The 20892-nt window shown below is 42.7% G+C and overlaps 1 protein-coding gene across 2 annotated transcripts in view; it reads left to right on the top strand.

The window, feature by feature from the left end:
- Nucleotides 1-20892, top strand: part of LOC118394768 (collagen alpha-1(XXVI) chain-like) — a 70496-nt gene continuing 49604 nt past the window's right edge. The window contains exons 1-3 of one of the 2 annotated variants that reach the window (XM_052493484.1): nt 1-432; nt 755-877; nt 991-1088. In XM_052493484.1, the coding sequence (XP_052349444.1) occupies nt 260-432; nt 755-877; nt 991-1088 (394 nt within the window). In that variant the 5' untranslated portion in view covers nt 1-259. Of the gene's footprint in view, nt 433-754; nt 878-984; nt 1089-20892 lie in introns of both variants that reach the window. The other variant, XM_052493440.1, reaches the window with a different exon arrangement.

The raw sequence follows: 20892 nt of genomic DNA, 5'->3' as shown, positions 1-20892 counted from the left end.
GGGGCCAAACGTCAGAGTAACGTTTAAAACGCAGATATCTTTCATGTGCATGATGTTGTGATTCATTTCACTTGAGTTGTTGGGTTAAAGAACTCTGTCTTGAAGTCACTCTGCACCATGACGAACTCATGAGCGCTTAGTGTACAGTGGATTTTTCGGAAAGCAGTCTCCCCCCATCTGGAAAAGAAAGGTTTCAAACGCACATTTTCAAAACTCAACGAAAGCCCTTCAACAAGTAGCACTTTTGAACTCTGTCGAGATGGCAATGGCATCGCTCCCGTGCGCTCTCTGCATAATATGGATATTTCTGATCTGTCATTCGACGGGAACTAGATATATTTACCAGCTTCCCGGCGTAACTGTTCAACGTGTCAGCTCGGAGCGGAGCGCGAGTACCGGTTCACCTCTCAGCGGATCAAACACCCAGCCCAGGTGAGCGCATTACGGACGGAGAGGATCTTTTGCGGGGATGGTCAGGGTTAGCCAAGTAACATCATTTATTTACAATGTCACCATAGGAAGAGTGATGTCAAAATGTTTGACTATTGATAATCAGCCCGATGCGGAAACGGGCAAGAGGTGACGCTTTCTATTATCGTATCATCGACATCTATAGTGGGTAAAAATACAGATCAATGGGATAAGGGAGAAGGTGTTGGAGTGTTTGAGAACCTTACTAAAAGGGTAGTAGTCAGTGTGACCTCTGATAGATGTTTAAGATAACAAGTCCCATATGATCTGTCTGTAATTACAGGAACTGGTGCCAGTTCACAGTGTCGAGGACGGTGACGTGCCAGGTGCGCAATGGGACAGAGACCACAGTGCAGAGAGTGTTCCAAGGCTGCCGCTGGCCAGGACTCTGCTCCAAACTCATCAGGTAGGACTGGATGGACCAGACGATCCCAGAGTCCTGTTTTTGATATAAATACTGTCTTTTGTAGTAGTATATAGTAGTACTCGTCCAAATGATGACGTTCCTGTCAGCTACAGGACCGTGGTCAGGCCGTCTTACAAAGTGGCCTATCGGCAGGTCACTGCTCTGGAGTGGAGGTGCTGTCCTGGGTTTGCAGGAGATCAATGTCAAGTAGGTGAGCATCCACACGTATAATCATGCTCTCTATCTTACCTCGCCCTAAGGAAAACCCATATAACCCTGTATCTTACCTCACCCTAATGTAAACCTATATAACCCTGTATCCTCACCCTAATGTAAACCGATATAACCCTGTATCCTCACCCTAATGTAAACCTATATAACCCTGTATCCTCACACTAATGTAAACCTATATAACCCTGTATCCTCACACTAATGTAAACCTATATAACCCTGTATCCTCACCCTAATGTAAACCTATATAACCCTGTATCCTCACCCTAATGTAAACCTATATAACCCTGTATCCTCACACTAATGTAAACCTATATAACCCTGTATCCTCACACTAATGTAAACCTATATAACCCTGTATCCTCACCCTAATGTAAACCTATATAACCCTGTATCCTCACCCTAATGTAAACCTATATAACCCTGTATCCTCACCCTAATGTAAACCCATATAACCCTGTATCCTCACCCTAATGTAAACCTATATAACCCTGTATCCTCACACTAATGTAAACTGATATTACCCTGTATCCTCACACTAATGTAGACCTATATAACCCTGTATCCTCACACTAATGTAAACCTATATAACCCTGTATCCTCACCCAAATGTAAACCTGTATAACCCTGTATCCTCACACTAATGTAAACCGATATAACCCTGTATCCTCACACTAATGTAAACCAATATGACCCTGTATCTTCACCCTAATATAACCCTGTATCTTCACCCTCATAACCCTGTATCCTCACCCTATGTAAACCTATATAACCCTGTATCCTCACACTAATGTAAACCGATATAACCCTGTATCCTCACCCTAATGTAAACCTGTATAACCCTGTATCCTCACCCTAATGTAAACCTGTATAACCCTGTATCCTCACCCTAATGTAAACCCATATAACCCTGTATCCTAACCCTAATGTAAACCTATATAACCCTGTATCCTCACACTAATGTAAACCGATATAACCCTGTATCCTCACCCTAATGTAAACCTATATAACCCTGTATCCTCACCCTAATGTAAACCTGTATAACCCTGTATCCTCGCCCTAATGTAAACCTATATAACCCTGTATCCTCACCTAATGTAAACCCATATAACCCTGTATCTTATCTCACCCTAATGCAAACCTATATAACCCTGTATCCTCACATTAATGTAAACCGATATAACCCTGTATCCTCACACTAATGTAAACCTATATAACCCTGTATCCTCACACTAATGTAAACCTATATAACCCTGTATCCTCACCCTAATATAAACCTGTATAACCCTGTATCCTCACCCTAATGTAAACCCATATAACCCTGTATCCTCACCCTAATGTAAACCTGTGGAATCCGGGATGTAGTGGTAAAAAGAAAGATGTGGTATAATGTGATCCGTGATGTAGTGGTAAATAGAAAGATGTGGTATAATGTGATCAGTGATGTAGTGGTAAAGATGTGGTATAATGTGATCAGTGATGTAGTGGTAAATAGAAAGATGTGGTATAATGTGATCCGTGATGTAGTGGTAAAAGAAAGATGTGGTATAATGTGATCCGTGATGTAGTGTTAAATAGAAAGATGCGGTATAATGTGATCAGTGATGTGGTGGTAAAAAGAAAGAGGTGGTATAATGATCTGTGATGTAGTGGTAAAGATGTGGTATAATGTGATCCGTGATGTAGTGGTAAAAATAAAGATGTGGTATAATGTGATCCGTGATGTAGTGGTAAATAGAAAAATGGGTATAATGTGATCAGTGATGTAGTGGTAAATAGAAAGATGTGGTATAATGTGATCAGTGATGTAGTGGTAAAAAGAAAGATGTGGTATAATGTGATCAGTGATGTAGTGGTAAAAAGAAAGATGTGGTATAATGTGATCAGTGATGTGGTAAATAGAAAGATGTGGTATATGTGATCAGTGATGTAGTGGTAAGAATAAAGATGTGGAATAATGTGATCAGTGATGTAGTGGTGAATAGAAAGATGGGTATAATGTGATCAGTGATGTAGTGGTAAATAGAAAGATGTGGTATAATGTGATGTAGTGGTAAAAAGAAAGATGTGGTATAATGTGATCAGTGATGTAGTGGTAAAGATGTGGTATAATGTGATCAGTGATGTAGTGGTAAATAGAAAGATGTGGTATAATGTGATCAGTGATGTAGTGGTAAAAAGAAAGATGTGGTATAATGTGATCAGTGATGTAGTGGTAAAGATGTGGTATAATGTGATCAGTGATGTAGTGGTAAAGATGTGGTATAATGTGATCAGTGATGTAGTGGTAAATAGAAAGATGTGGTATAATGTGATCAGTGATGTAGTGGTAAATAGAAAGATGTGGTATAATGTGATCAGTGATGTAGTGGTAAAAAGAAAGATGTGGTATAATGTGATCAGTGATGTAGTGGTAAATAGAAAGATGTGGTATAATGTGATCAGTGATGTAGTGGTAAAGATGTGGTATAATGTGATCAGTGATGTAGTGGTAAATAGAAAGATGTGGTATAATGTGATCAGTGATGTAGTGGTAAAAAAGAAAGATGTGGTATAATGTGATCAGTGATGTAGTGGTAAAAAGAAAGATGTGGTATAATGTGATCAGTGATGTAGTGGTAAATAGAAAGATGTGGTATAATGTGATCAGTGATGTAGTGGTAAATAGAAAGATGTGGTATAATGTGATCAGTGATGTAGTGGTAAATAGAAAGATGTGGTATAATGTGATCAGTGATGTAGTGGTAAATAGAAAGATGTGGTATAATGTGATCAGTGATGTAGTGGTAAATAGAAAGATGTGGTATAATGTGATCAGTGATGTAGTGGTAAATAGAAAGATGTGGTATAATGTGATCAGTGATGTAGTGGTAAATAGAAAGATGTGGTATAATGTGATCAGTGATGTAGTGGTAAAAAGAAAGATGTGGTATAATGTGATCAGTGATGTGGTATAATGTGATCAGTGATGTAGTGGTAAATAGAAAGATGTGGTATAATGTGATCAGTGATGTAGTGGTAAATAGAATGATGTGGTATAATGTGATCAGTGATGTAGTGGTAAAAAGAAAGATGTGGTATAATGTGATCAGTGATGTAGTGGTAAATAGAAAGATGTGGTATAATGTGATCCGTGATGTGTGGTATGTGGTATAATGTGATCCGTGAGTAGTGGTAAAGATGTGGTATAATGTGATCAGTGATGTAGTGGTAAATAGAAAGATGTGGTATAATGTGATCCGTGATGTAGTGGTAAAAAGAAAGATGTGGTATAATGTGATCCGTGATGTAGTGGTAAAGATGTGGTATAATGTGATCCGTGATGTAGTGGTAAAAGAAAGATGTGGTATAATGTGATCCGTGATGTAGTGGTAAAGATGTGGTATAATGTGATCAGTGATGTAGTGGTAAATAGAAAGATGTGGTATAATGTGATCAGTGATGTAGTGGTAAAAAAGAAAGATGTGGTATAATGTGATCAGTGATGTAGTGGTAAAAAAGAAAGATGTGGTATAATGTGATCAGTGATGTAGTGGTAAATAGAATGATGTTGTATAATGTGATCAGTGATGTAGTGGTAAATAGAATGATGTGGTATAATGTGATCAGTGATGTAGTGGTGAATAGAAAGATGTGGTATAATGTGATCCGTGATGTAGTGGTAAAGATGTGGTATAATGTTGGTATACTGCTGCAGTACTGTAGCTGTGATATATTGCTGGTTGGTATACTGCTACAGTACTGTAGCTGTGATATACTGCTGGTTGGTATACTGCTGCAGTACTGTAGCTGTGATATATTGCTGGTTGGTATACTGCTACAGTACTGCAGCTGTGATATACTGCTGGTTGGTATACTGCTACAGTACTGTAGCTGTGATATACTGCTGGTTGGTATACTGCTACAGTACTGTAGCTGTGATATACTGCTGGTTGGTATACTGCTACAGTACTGTAGCTGTGATATACTGCTGGTTGGTATACTGCTGTACTGTAGCTGTGATATACTGCTGGTTGGTATACTGCTACAGTACTGTAGCTGTGATATACTGCTGGTTGGTGCTACAGTACTGTAGCTGTGATATACTGCTGGTTGGTATACTGCTACAGTACTGTAGCTGTGATATACTGCTGGTTGGTATACTGCTACAGTACTGTAGCTGTGATATACTGCTGGTTGGTATACTGCTACAGTACTGTAGCTGTGATATACTGCTGGTTGGTATACTGCTGCAGTACTGTAGCTGTGATATACTGCTGGTTGGTATACTGCTGCAGTACTGTAGCTGTGATATATTGCTGGTTGGTATACTGCTACAGTACTGTAGCTGTGATATACTGCTGGTTGGTATACTGCTGCAGTACTGTAGCTGTGATATATTGCTGGTTGGTATACTGCTACAGTACTGCAGCTGTGATATACTGCTGGTTGGTATACTGCTACAGTACTGTAGCTGTGATATACTGCTGGTTGGTATACTGCTACAGTACTGTAGCTGTGATATACTGCTGGTTGGTATACTGCTACAGTACTGTAGCTGTGATATACTGCTGGTTGGTATACTGCTACAGTACTGTAGCTGTGATATACTGCTGGTTGGTATACTGCTACAGTACTGTAGCTGTGATATACTGCTGGTTGGTATACTGCTACAGTACTGTAGCTGTGATATACTGCTGGTTGGTATACTGCTGCAGTACTGTAGCTGTGATATACTGCTGGTTGGTATACTGCTGCAGTACTGTAGCTGTGATATACTGCTGGTTGGTATACTGCTACAGTACTGTAGCTGTGATATACTGCTGGTTGCTATACTGCTGCAGTACTGTAGCTGTGATATACTGCTGGTTGGTATACTGCTACAGTACTGTAGTTATGATATACTGCTAGTTGGTTTACTGCTACAGTACTGTAGCTGTGATATACTGCTGGTTGGTATACTGCCACAGTACTGTAGCTATTTTAGTTTGGGACATGGGAGCCTTTTTTTAAATTACATTTAGGAACATGTTCCACAGTAAAAGTAAGTTGAAAGGGATGCTGTGGTTAAATGGTTGTGTACCTGCTCATCAGCCCTTTAATCAATTCTATGAAACAAATAACAGCAGGGTAGAGATTCTTGTAAAGCGGTAGGGAGGCAGCCTAGTAAAGAGAGAGGTTAGACTGGGGGGGCACTACACTCCCAGCCTAGTAAAGGAGAGGTTAGACTGGGGGAGGACTCTCCCAGCCTAGTAAAGAGAGAGGTTAGACTGGGGGAGGGACTAGACTCCCAGCCTAGGGAGGGACTGGGGGAGGGACTAGACTCCCAGCCTAGTAAAGAGAGAGGTTAGACTGGGGGAGGGACTAGACTCCCAGCCTAGTAAAGAGAGAGGTTAGACTGGGGGAGGGACTAGACTCCCAGCCTAGTAAAGAGAGAGGTTAGACTGGGGGCACCACTACACTCCCAGCCTAGTAAAGAGAGAGGTTAGACTGGGGGGGGCACTACACTCCCAGCCTAGTAAAGAGAGAGTTAGACTGGGGGGAGGGACTAGACTCCCAGCCTAGTAAAGAGAGGTTAGACTGGGGGGGACCACTACACTCCCAGCCTAGTAAAGAGAGAGGTTAGACTGGGGGGACCACTACACTCCCAGCCTAGTAAAGAGAGAGGTTAGACTGGGGGGGGGACCACTACACTCCCAGCCTAGTAAAGAGAGGGTTAGACTGGGGGGGACCACTAGACTCCCAGCCCAGTAAAGAGAGAGGTTAGACTGGGGGACCACTACACTCCCAGCCTAGTAAAGAGAGAGGTTAGACTGGGGGGGACCACTACACTCCCAGCCTAGTAAAGAGAGAGGTTAGACTGGGGGACCACTACACTCCCAGCCTAGTAAAGAGAGAGGTTAGACTGGGGGGACCACTACACTCCCAGCCTAGTAAAGAGAGAGGTTAGACTGGGGGGGACCACTACACTCCCAGCCTAGTAAAGAGAGAGTTAGACTGGGGGGACCACTACACTCCCAGCCTAGTAAAGAGAGGTTAGACTGGGGGGGGACCACTACACTCCCAGCCTAGTAAAGAGAGAGGTTAGACTGGGGGACACTACACTCCCAGCCTAGTAAAGAGAGAGGTTAGACTGGGGGGGACTACACTCCCAGCCTAGTAAAGAGAGGTTAGACTGGGGGGGACCACTAGACTCCCAGCCTAGTAAAGAGAGAGGTTAGACTGGGGGGGACCACTACACTCCCAGCCTAGTAAAGAGAGAGGTTAGACTGGGGGGGGACCACTACACTCCCAGCCTAGTAAAGAGAGGTTAGACTGGGGGGGACCACTACACTCCCAGCCTAGTAAAGAGAGGGTTAGACTACACTCCCAGCCTAGTAAAGAGAGAGGTTAGACTAGCCTAGTAAAGAGAGAGGTTAGACTGGGGGACCACTACACTCCCAGCCTAGTAAAGAGAGAGGTTAGACTGGGGGGGCCACTAGACTCCCAGCCTAGTAAAGAGAGAGGTTAGACTGGGGGGGGACCACTACACTCCCAGCCTAGTAAAGAGAGAGGTTAGACTGGGGGGACCACTACACTCCCAGCCTAGTAAAGAGAGAGGTTAGACTGGGGGGCCACTACACTCCCAGCCTAGAAAAGAGAGAGGTTAGACTGGGGGGGGGACCACTACACTCCCAGCCTAGTAAAGAGAGAGGTTAGACTGGGGGGACCACTACACTCCCAGCCTAGTAAAGAGAGAGGTTAGACCTGGGGGGGGGGGGGGACCACTAGACTCCCAGCCTAGTAAAGAGAGAGGTTAGACTGGGGGGGGGGGACCACTACACTCCCAGCCTAGTAAAGAGAGAAGTTGGACTGGGGGGAACAGGCCAATAATCTTTGTGAGATGAGGTGTAGACCTGCCATACTGAGGGAGTGATGTCACTAACAGTCTGCTCCACTTTCAGGAGTGTGTGGTGTGATGGAGAGATGGAGGGAGACTGATTAAAGAGAGAGTTTGAGGAGAGGGTTTATAGAGAAAGACAACGGTGTCAGACAGAGAGAGAGAAACAGAGAGACAGAGAGAGAAACAGAGAGACAGAGAGAGAAACACAGAGAGAGAGAGAGAGAGAGAGAGAGAGAGAGAGAGAGAGAGAGAGAGAGAGGTAGAGAGAGAGAGAGAGAGAGAGAGAGAGAGTAGAGAGAGGTAGAGAGAGAGAGAGAGGTAGAGAGAGGTAGAGAGAGAGAGAGAGGGTAAGAAGGTCCTTCTATGCCATCAAAAGGAACATAACATTTGACATACCAATTAGGATCTGGCAAAAAAATACTTGAATCAGTTCTAGAACCCATTGCCCTTTATGGTTGTGAGGTCTGGGGTCCGCTCACCAACCAAGAATTCACAAAATGGGACGAACATCAAATTGAGACTGCATGCAGAATACTGCAAAAATATCCTCCGTGTACAATGAAAAACACAAAATAATGCATGCAGAGCAGAATTAGGCCGCTACCCGCTAGGTAACAAAATCCAGGAAAGAGCCGTTAAATTCTACAACCATCTAAAAAGAAGAGATTCCCGAACCTTCCATAACAAAGCCATCATCTACAGAGAGATGAACCTGGAGGAGAGTCCCCTAAGCAAGCTGGTCCTGGGGCTCTGTTCACAAACACAAACAGACCCCACAGAGCCCCAGGACAGCAGCACAATTAGACCCAACCAAATCACGAGATAATTACTTGACACATTGGAAAGAATTAACCCAACCAAATCACGAGAAAACAAAAAGAAAGGCCGCCGTAGATAATTAGTTGACACATTGGAAAGAATTAACAAAAAAACATAGCAAACTAGAATGCTATTTGGCCCTAAACAGAGAGTACACAGTGCCCCAGTGCCAATACCTGACCACTGTGACTGACCCAAACTTAAGGAAAGCTTTGACTATGTACAGACTCAGTGAGCATAGCCTTGCTATTGAGAAAGGCCGCCGTAGGCAGACATGGCTCTCAAGAGAAGACTATGTGCACACTATGGCAGTTAACCCACTGTTCCTAGGCCGTCATTGAAAATAAGAATATGTTCTTAACTGACTTGCCTGGTTAAATAAAGGTTAAATTAAAAAATGTGCACACTGCCCACAAAATGAGGTGGAAACTGAGCTGCACTTCCTAACCTCCTGCCAAATATATGACCATATGAGAGACACATATTTCCCTCAGATTACACAGATCCACAAAGAATTCCTATCAACATGATAGTTTTGAGGACTGACTACATGATATCAACATGATAGTTTTGAGGACTGACTATCCGTGATATCAACATGATAGTTTTGAGGACTGACTATCTGTGATATCAACATGATAGTTTTGAGGACTGACTACATGATATCAACATGATAGTTTTGAGGACTGACTATCCGTGATATCAACATGATAGTTTTGAGGACTGACTATCTGTGATATCAACATGATAGTTTTGAGGACTGACTATTCATGATATCAACATGATAGTTTAGAGGACTGACTATCCGTGATATCAACATGATAGTTTTGAGGACTGACTATTCATGATATCAACATGATAGTTTAGAGGACCGACTATCCATGATATCAACATGATAGTTTAGAGGACTGACTATCCATGATATCAACATGATAGTTTAGAGGACTGACTATCCATGATATCAACATGATAGTTTAGAGGACCGACTATCCATGATATCAACATGATAGTTTAGAGGACTGACTATCCATGATATCAACATGATAGTTTAGAGGACTGACTATCCATGATATCAACATGATAGTTTAGAGGACCGACTATCCATGATATCAACATGATAGTTTAGAGGACTGACTCCGTGATATCAACATGATAGTTTTGAGGACCGACTATCCGTGATATCAACATGATAGTTTTGAGGACCGACTATCCATGATATCAACATGATAGTTTAGAGGACTGACTCCATGATATCAACATGATAGTTTTGAGGACTGACTATCCATGATATCAACATGATAGTTTTAACCATGTTTTTACATTTACTTGTTTACAAACATTGGCTTAAAACAAGCTTCCCACTGGGCACAGATGGCAATTTTTCATTGAAATGACTAGGAAACAATGTTGATTCAACCAGTGTGTGCTCATAGTGTCTATTCTTCAAGAATGAATACATATACATAGTACATATCATGAATTTATACGTCCAAAAGTAGAGTCAATCTTCCATATCACCCCTCTAATGGTCATGGGAAGGTTTTGGGAAGGTAAGGTGATCCTAGATCCAAAATTAGAGTCAATCTTCCATATCTCCCCTCTAATGGTCATGGGAAGGTTTTGGGAAGGTGATCCTAGATCCCTGCCATCGGTGAGACACCTTCTGTTTATCCCCACTAATCAACTTTGAAGGCCAAAGTCCCATAGGGCGGCTCACAATCGGCCCAATGTCGTCCGGGGTTTGGCAGGTGTAGGCCGTCATTGTAAATAAGAATTTGTTCTTAACTGACTTGCCTAGGTAAATAAAGGTTCAATTAAAAAAAAAAAGTTTTTTAAAAATTCATTGTTTTCTCAGCCTTGTCTGTGTGTCCTCTGGCAGCTGGTTCATGTTGGATATTTCAAAAGACTGGCTGATACATCAATCAAACTGCCCGCTTGTTGTCCTCTCTCCTCTTCTCCTCTTCTCCTCTTCTCCTCTTCACTCCTCTCCTCCTCTCTCCTCTTCTCTCCTCTTCACTCCTCCTCTCCTCCTCTCTCCTCTTCTCCTCTTCTCTCCTCTTCTCTCCTCTTCTCTCCTCTTCTCCTCTTCTCTCCTCTTCTCCTCTTCACTCCTCCTCTCCTCTTCACTCCTCCTCTCCTCCTCTCTCCTCTTCTCTCCTCTTCTCCTCTTCTCTCCTCTTCTCCTCTTCACTCCTCCTCTCCTCCTCTCTCCTCTTCTCTCCTCTTCTCCTCTTCTCTCCTCCCCTCTCCTCTCTTCTCCACTTCTCTCCTCCTCTCCTCTTCTCTCCTCTTCTCCTCTCCTCCTCTCTTCTCTTCTCTCCTCCTCTCTCCTCTCCTCTTCTCCTCTTCTCTCCTCTTCTCCTCTTCACTCCTCCTCTCCTCTCTTCTCCTCTCTCCTCCTCTCCTCTCCTCTCCTCTTCTCCTCTTCTCTTCTCTTCTCCTCTTCTCTCCTCCTCTCTTCTCCTCTCTCCTCCTCTCTCTCTTCTCCTCTTCTCTCCTCTCCTATCCTCTCCCCCTCTCTCTCTCCTCTCTCTCTCCTCTCTCCTCTCCTCTTCTCCTCTTCTCTCCTCTTCTCCTCTTCACTCATCCTCTCCTCCTCTCTTCTCTTCTCCTCTCCTCTTCTCCTCTTCTCCTCTCCTCTTCTCTCCTCTTCTCTCCCCTGTCTCTCCCCTTCTCTCCTCCTCTCTCCCCTTCTCTCCTCCTCTCTCCTCTTCTCTCCTCCTCTCTCCTCTTCTCTCCTCCTCTCTCCTCTTCTCTCCTCCTCTCTCCTCTTCTCTCCTCCTCTCTCCTCCTCTCTCTCTTCTCTCCTTCCTCTCTTCTTCTCTTATTTTAGCCTTATTTTCTCTACTCTCATCTTCCCCTCTATAAAATACCCCACATTGATCGTTTTGTTCTCAATCAATGTTTCCATAATGGATTCTTGCTGAGGCGGGAAAAATGTGTATGTATGTGTGTGCTTCCTGCCTCTGTGTGCTTCCTGCCTCTGTGTGCTTCCTGCTTGTGCGTACGTGTGTGTGTAGTGTAGAAATATTATGGCATGGGAAACATTTGGGAGAAATGTGGAAGTAATTTAGCTGCCGTTGGCCCCTGGCACCTCTCCACTCTTTCTTAGCAGCACCTTGATGCCTATCTCCACACATTAACAAGGTAATGGGGCTGTGTGAGGAGGAAGCTCTTTAGAGGCAATGCCAGGACCTACCCTGACGTCGCTTTACTGGCAAGACAAGACAACTTCCACACAGTGCAGTTCACCAACGCTTACTGAATAGACAAGCTCTCAACATCCTGCGTACATTACCACAACTTTAACAACCTTACTGAGTAGATCTTTCTACTCCCAATGCGATTAGTTAATATATTCCCATGTGCTAACCTGCAGGTTAACCTGAATCCTTTTAACAGTTGAACGCCCAGGAGGAGCTTCGTGAAAATGAGGGAGGAGTTTAAGAATATTAACATCCATTTAGGAGGAATTATTCAGCTGTCAATCATGTATTACTTATTACGTTATAGGTGATCCTTGCTAAGAGTTTTGTAGGGTTTAATATCAACAGTTCCATTATTCAACACCTCTCCTATCAAGCTCTCATCGCCTCTCCTGCCCCCTCAGCTCTCTCTTCCTCTCCCTTCCTCCCTGATCTCTCCCTTCCTACCTCAGATCTCCCTTGCTCTCCTCCTCCCTCAGCTCTCCCTTACTCTCCTCCTCCCTCAGCTCTCCCTTCCTCTCCTCCTCCCTCAGCTCTCCCTTGCTCTCCACCTCCCTCAGCTCTCCCTTCCTCTCTTCCTAACTCAGCGCTCCCTTCCTCTCTTCCTACCTCAGCTCTCCCTTCCTCTCTTCCAACCTCAACTCTCCCTTCCTCTCTTCCTAACTCAGCTCTCCCTTCCTCTCCTCCTCCCTCAGCTCTCCCTCCCTTTCTTCCTAACTCAGCTCTCCCTTCCTCTCCTCCTCCCTCAGCTCTCCCTTCCTCTCTTCCTACCTCAGCTCTCCCTTCCTCTCTTCCTAACTCAGCTCTCCCTTCCTCTCCTCCTCCCTCAGCTCTCCCTTCCTCTCTTCCTACCTCAGCTCTCCCTTCCTCTCCTCCTCCCTCAGCTCTCCTTCCTCTCCTCCTCCCTCAGCTCTCCCTTCCTCTCTTCCTATCTCAGCTCTCCTTCCTCTCTTCCTATCTCAGCTCTCCTTCCTCTCTTCCTAACTCAGCTCTCCTTCCTCTCTTCCTATCTCAGCTCTCCTTCCTCTCTTCCTATCTCAGCTCTCCCTTCCTCTCTTCCTAACTCAGCTCTCCCTTCCTCTCTTCCTAACTCAGCTCTCCCTTCCTCTCTTCCTATCTCAGCTCTCCCTTCCTCTCTTCCTATCTCAGCTCTCCCTTCCTCTCCCTATCTCAGCTCTCCCTCAGCTCTCCTTCCTCTTCCTACCTCAGCTCTCCCTTCCTCTCTTCCTATCTCAGCTCTCCCTTCCTCTCTTCCTAACTCAGCTCTCCCTCTCTTCCCATCTCAGCTCTCCCTTCCCTCCTCCTCCCCCAGCTCTCCCTTCCTCTCCTCCTCTCTCCTCCCTCAGCTCTCCCTTCCTCTCCTCCTCCCTCAGCTCTCCTTCCTCTCCTCCTCCCTCAGCTCTCCCTTCCTCTCCTCCTACCTCAGTTCTCCTTCCTCTCCTCCTCCCTCAGCTCTCCCTTCCTCTCTTCCTATCTCAGCTCTCCCTTCCTCTCTTCCTAACTCAGCTCTCCCTTCCTCTCTTCCTAACTCAGCTCTCCCTTCCTCTCTTCCTATCTCAGCTCTCCCTTCCTCTCTTCCTAACTCAGCTCTCCCTCTCTTCCCATCTCAGCTCTCCCTTCCCCTCCTCCTCTCCCAGCTCTCCCTTCCTCTCCTCCTCTCTCCTCCCTCAGCTCTCCCTTCCTCTCCTTCCCTGGGTTCTCCTTTCCATTTCTCTCTGTCCCTCTCTACCAACCCTCTCTACCAACCCTCTCTACCAACCCTCTCTACCAACCCTCTCTACCTCTCTCCTCCAATCTGTATTTCCTCTCTTCTCAGTTAAAGTGATAAAACAGCACCATATCCCCCATGTGGTGTAATGTTTGACTCTTACAGTGAGAGGGCACGATGAGTAATGTGACTGCCTATGGCTGTTCTGAGAGCAGACGGAAGCCAGACAGTCATCATTGACCCCTAGGCGGTTCGGGAGATCTGATCCTGGACCTGTCAGTTTGTCTGTCTCCTAAGGGCATCTATCTGAACAGTCCTGATGATGTGTAGATCAACAGTCTGTAGTTGTCGTGTCCTGATGATGTGTAGATCAACAGTCTGTAGTTGTCGTGTCCTGATGATGTGTAGATCAACAGTCTGTAGTTGTCGTGTCCTGATGATGTGTAGATCAACAGTCTGTAGTTGTCGTGTCCTGATGATGTGTAGATCAACAGCCTGTAGTTGTCGTGTCCTGATGATGTGTAGATCAACAGCCTGTAGTTGTCGTGTCCTGATGATGTGTAGATCAACAGTCTGTAGTTGTCGTGTCCTGGGCCAGATGATGTGGATGTTTTGGCTGTGAAGCAGTCTGGATTGTAAACTGATCAACTGTTGCATTCTCAGAGTATGAGAGAATGACAGAGTGTGTGTATGTGCGTGTGTGCGTGTGTGTGCTTGCTTGTGTGAGAGAGAGAGAGAGCATGAGAGAAGGAACGTCCAAGTCTCATTGGCCCTGTTATGACAGCCCCTGGCTTGCTGAGCTGGTAATGTCATGTGACTGGATGGGTCCCTTCTAATGACTCCATAGATGTTATGATGAAGTCAGTCATCCAGTCAGTCACTACAGAGCCTGCCCACTGGCATCCTCTATAATATATTGTCGTACAACTAACCTCTATTAAGTTCTGGGTTCATAAGTGTTAAGATGAAGAGATGAGTGTCACATGACCAGTTTCCCAGTCCCTGCCGATGGAAAAACATCCCCACAGCATGATGCTGCCACCACCGTGCTTCACCGTAGGGATGGTGTTCTTGGGGTGCTGCGAGGTGTTGGGTTTGTGCCAGACAAAGTGTTTTTCTTTATGGCCAAAAAGCTCAATTTTAGTCTCCTCTGTCCAGAGTACCTTCTTCCATATGTTTAGGGAGTCTCCCACATGCCTTTTGACAAACACCAAACGAGTTTGCTTATTTTTTTCTGGGCGGTCTTCTGTAAAGCCCAGCTCTGTGGAGTGTACAGCTTAAAGTGGTCCTATGGACAGATACTCCAATCTCCGCTGTGGAGCATGCAGCTCCTTCAGGGTTATCTTTGGTCTCTTTGTTGCCTCTCTGATTAATGACCTCCTTGCCTGGTCTGTGAGTTTTGGTGGGCGGCCCTCTCTTGGCAGATTTGTTGTGGTGCCATATTCTTTCCATTTTTTAATAATGGATTTAATGGTGCTCCGTGGGATGTTCAATGTTTCTGATATTTTCTATAACCCAACCCTGATCTGTACTTCTCCACAACTTTGTCCCTGACCTGTTTGGAGAGCTCCTTGGTCTTCATAGTGCCACTTGTTTGGTGGTGCCCCTTGCTTAGTAGTGTTGCAGACTCTGGGGCCTTTCAGAGCAGGTGTACATGTACTGAGATCATGTGACACTTTTTGCACACAGGTGGACACAGATTGCACACAGGTGGACTTTATTTAACTAATTATGTGACTTCTGAAGGTAATTTGTTGCACCAGATCTGATTTAGGGGCTTCATAGCAAAGGGGGTGAACACATTATTCACACACCACTTTTCCATTTTTTATTTTTTTTTCATTTCACTTCACCAATTTGGACTATTTTGTGTCAATTACATGAAATCCAAATAAATATCCATTTAAATTACAGGTTGTAATGCAACAAAATAGGAAAAACATATGAATACCTTTGCAAGGCACTGTATATACCATAGTGTAGATCTATATAACCATAGTGTAGATCAATATAAACCATAGTATAGATCTATATAACCATAGTGTAGATCTATATAACCATAGTGTAGATCTATATAACCATAGTGTAGATCTATATAACCATTGAATAGATCTATATAACCATAGTATAGATCGATATAACCATAGTGTAGATCTATATAACCATAGTATAGATCTATATAACCATAGTGTAGATCTATATAACCATTGAATAGATCTATATAACCATAGTATAGATCTATATAACCATAGTGTAGATCTATATAACCATAGTATAGATCTATATAACCATAGTGTAGATCTATATAACCATAGTCTAAATATATATAACCATAGTATAGATCTATATAACCATAGTGTAGATCTATATAACCATTGTGTAGATCTATATAACCATAGTATAGATCTATATAACCATAGTATAGATCTATATAACCATAGTGTAGATCAATATAACCATAGTATAGATCTATATAACCATAGTGTAGATCTATATAACCATAGTATAGATCTATATAACCATAGTATAGATCTATATAACCATAGTTGATGTCTGGAAGGAGAGTGTAGATCTATATAACCATAGTATAGATCTATATAACCATAGTATAGATCTATATAACCATAGTATAGATCTATATAACCATAGTATAGATCTATATAACCATAGTGTAGATCTATATAACCATAGTATAGATCTATATAACCATAGTATAGATCTATATAACCATAGTGTGCAATAGATCTATATAACCATAGTGTAGATCTATATAACCATAGTATAGATCTATATAACCATAGTATAGATCTATATAACCATAGTATAGATCTATATAACCATAGTGTAGATCTATATAACCATAGTATAGATCTATATAACCATAGTATAGATCTATATAACCATAGTGTAGATCTATATAACCATAGTATAGATCTATATAACCATAGTATAGATCTATATAACCATAGTGTAGATCTATATAACCATAGTGTAGATCTATATAACCATAGTATAGATCTATATAACCATAGTATAGATCTATATAACCATAGTATAGATCTATATAACCATAGTGTAGATCTATATAACCATAGTGTAGATCTATATAACCATAGTATAGATCTATATAACCATAGTGTAGATCTATATAACCATAGTCTAGATCTATATAACCATAGTATAGATCTATATAACCATAGTGTAGATCTATATAACCATAGTGTAGATCTATATAACCATAGTATAGATCTATATAACCATAGTATAGATCTATATAACCATAGTGTAGATCTATATAACCATAGTGTAGATCTATATAACCATAGTGTAGATCTATATAACCATAGTATAGATCTATATAACCATAGTGTAGATCTATATAACCATAGTGTAGATATATATAACCATAGTGTAGATCTATATAACCATTGTATAGATCTATATAACCATAGTGTAGATCTATATAACCATTGTATAGATCTATATAACCATAGTATAGATCTATATAACCATAGTATAGATCGATATAACCATAGTATAGATCTATATAACCATAGTATAGATCTATATAACCATAGTGTAGATCTATATAACCATAGTATAGATCTATATAACCATAGTATAGATCTATATAACCATAGTGTAGATCTATATAACCATAGTATAGATCTATATAACCATAGTGTAGATCTATATAACCATAGTGTAGATCTATATAACCATAGTATAGATCTATATAACCATAGTATAGATCTATATAACCATAGTGTAGATCTATATAACCATAGTGTAGATCTATATAACCATAGTGTAGATCTATATAACCATAGTGTAGATCTATATAACCATAGTGTAGATCAATATAAACCATAGTGTAGATCTATATAAACCATAGTATAGATCTATATAACCATAGTGTAGATCTATATAACCATAGTGTAGATCTATATAACCATAGTATAGATCTATATAACCATAGTGTAGATCTATATAACCATAGTATAGATCTATATAACCATAGTGTAGATCTATATAACCATAGTGTAGATCTATATAAACCATAGTATAGATCTATATAACCATAGTGTAGATCTATATAACCATAGTGTAGATCTATATAACCATAGTATAGATCTATATAACCATAGTGTAGATCTATATAACCATAGTATAGATCTATATAACCATAGTGTAGATCTATATAACCATAGTGTAGATCTATATAACCACAGTACAGATATACAGTGGGGAGAACAAGTATTCGATACACTGCCGATTTTGCAGGTTTTCCTACTTACAAAGCATGTAGAGGTCTGTAATTTTTATCATAGGTACACTTCAACTGTGAGAGACGGAATCTAAAACAAAAATCCAGAAAATCACATTGTATGATTTTTAAGTAATTCTTATTTACAATTATGGCCTAGGAACAGTGGGTTAACTGCCTTGTTCAGGGGCAGAACAACAGATTTGTACCTTGTCAGCTCGAAGGATTTCATCTAGCAACTTTTCGGTTACTGGCCCAACGCTCTAACCACTAGGCTACGTGCCTCCTCTACACTCTAACTACTAGGCTACGTGCCTCCTCTACACTCTAACCACTAGGCTACGTGCCTCCTCTACACTCTAACCACTAGGCTACCTGCCTCCTCTACACTCTAACCACTAGGCTACCTGCCTCCTCTACACTCTAACCACTAGGCTACGTGCCTCCTCTACACTCTAACCACTAGGCTACGTGCCTCCTCTACACTCTAACCACTAGGCTACCTGCCTCCTCTACACTCTAACCACTAGGCTACGTGCCTCCTCTACACTCTAACCACTAGGCTACCTACCTCCTCTACACTCTAACCACTAGGCTACCTGCCTCCTCTACACTCTAACCATTAGGCTACCTGCCTCCTCTACACTCTAACCACTAGGCTACCTGCCTCCTCTACACTCTAACCACTAGGCTACCTGCCTCCTCTACACTCTAACCACTAGGCTACCTGCCTCCTCTACACTCTAACCACTAGGCTACCTGCCTCCTCTACACTCTAACCACTAGGCTACCTGCCTCCTCTACACTCTAACCACTAGGCTACCTGCCTCCTCTACACTCTAACCACTAGGCTACGTGCCTCCTCTACACTCTAACCACTAGGCTACCTGCCTCCTCTACACTCTAACCACTAGGCTACCTGCCTCCTCGAAACTCTAACCACTAGGCTACCTGCCTCCTCTACACTCTAACCACTAGACTACCTACCTCCTCTACACTCTAACCACTAGGCTACCTGCCACCTCTACACTCTAACCACTAGGCTACCTACCTCCTCTACACTCTAACCACTAGGCTACCTGCCACCTCTACACTCTAACCACTAGGCTACCTGCCTCCCCAATTTATGCAGAAATCCAGTTAATTCCAAAGGGTTCACATTCTTCTTCTTGCCGCTATATTATAACCATAGTCCTGATCTATGGTGCCGAATTTCTGCCCGCGAGAGATTACCGTACTACTAGCACACTTGGAAAACCAATCAAGCGCATGGAGACCAACGGATTCATTGAATTATCTTTGTTAGTATTGGGCTGTAACAAAAGCCTGCACATATTGTGAGACATCAGGACTAGAATTGCAGAACACTGTTTTGGAGTCTAGGTTTGGTTGTGAGCGGTCAGTAGGCTGGCATCCGGATGAGAAATTCCGTATGGTCTCGCTGTGGAGAGCTGGGCATCCTGGTTTGGGCACAGAGCGTTCAGCGCCTCCCGCTCCTGTTGCCAGCGATTGCCGACCACATGCTGGTCCTGGGCAGACACAGCACAGACTGCTGGGATACGGCCAGCCCTGGGAGGCTGTCTATGACATGACACCCTACCAGATAGACACGCATACTGTACACTCGCTGACACTGCCCACCCCTCTGTGTATCTTGGGGAAGTGACAGCATTCTCTTTCCTGTGTCTGTCTCTCTTGTGGGCTGCGTGCCTTAGCAATGAGGATGATCCAATGCACGCACACACACACACGCACACACACACACACACACACACACACACACACACACACACGCACACGCACACACGCACACACACACACGCACACACACACACACACACACACACACACACACACACACACACACACAACCGCACATTCACACACACACACGACCGCACACTGCACTTGCTCCATGAACCTCAAGCATCTTCAATAGAGCTCAGCGGCTGCTTTATCCAATAGTATTGAATGAATATAGAGCTCGTTGGCTGCTTTATCCAATAGTATTAATGAATATAGAGCTCGTTGGCTGCTTTATCCAATAGTATTGATGAATATAGAGCTCGTTGGCTGCTTTATCCAATAGTATGAATGAATATAGAGCTCGGTGGCTGCTTTATCCAATAGTATTAATGAATATAGAGCTCGTTGGCTGCTTTATCCAATAGTATTAATGAATATAGAGCTCGTTGGCTGCTTTATCCAATAGTATTGATGAATATAGAGCTCGTTGGCTGCTTTATCCAATAGTATTAATGAATACAGAGCTCGGTGGCTGCTTTATCCAATAGTATTAATGAATATAGAGCTCGGTGGCTGCTTTATCAATAGTATTAATGAATATAGAGCTCGGTGGCTGCTTTATCCAATAGTATTAATGAATATAGAGCTCGGTGGCTGCTTTATCCAATAGTATTAATGCATATAGAGCTCGGTGGCTGCTTTATCCAATAGTATTAATGCATATAGAGCTCGGTGGCTGCTTTATCCAATAGTATTAATGAATATAGAGCTCGGTGGCTGCTTTATCCAATAGTATTAATGAATATAGAGCTCGGTGGCTGCTTTATCCAATAGTATTAATGAATATAGAGCTCGGTGGCTGCTTTATCCAATAGTATTGATGAATATAGAGCTCGGTGGCTGCTTTATCCAATAGTATTGGTGAATATAGAGCTCAGTGGCTGCTTTATCCAATAGTATTAATGAATATAGAGCTCGGTGGCTACTTTATCCAATAGTATTAATGAATATAGAGCTCGGTGGCTGCTTTATCCAATAGTATTAATGAATATAGAGCTCGGTGGCTGCTTTATCCAATAGTATTAATGAATATAGAGCTTGGTGGCTGCTTTATCCAATAGTATTAATTAATATAGAGCTCGGTGGCTGCTTTATCCAATAGTATTGATGAATATA

The sequence above is a fragment of the Oncorhynchus keta genome, chromosome 1 (genome assembly GCF_023373465.1).
Source record: "Oncorhynchus keta strain PuntledgeMale-10-30-2019 chromosome 1, Oket_V2, whole genome shotgun sequence".
NCBI classification, from domain to species: Eukaryota; Metazoa; Chordata; class Actinopteri; order Salmoniformes; family Salmonidae; genus Oncorhynchus; species Oncorhynchus keta.
The sequence above is the reverse complement of the archived record's forward strand: the minus strand, read 5'-3'. Positions and strand labels throughout refer to the sequence as shown.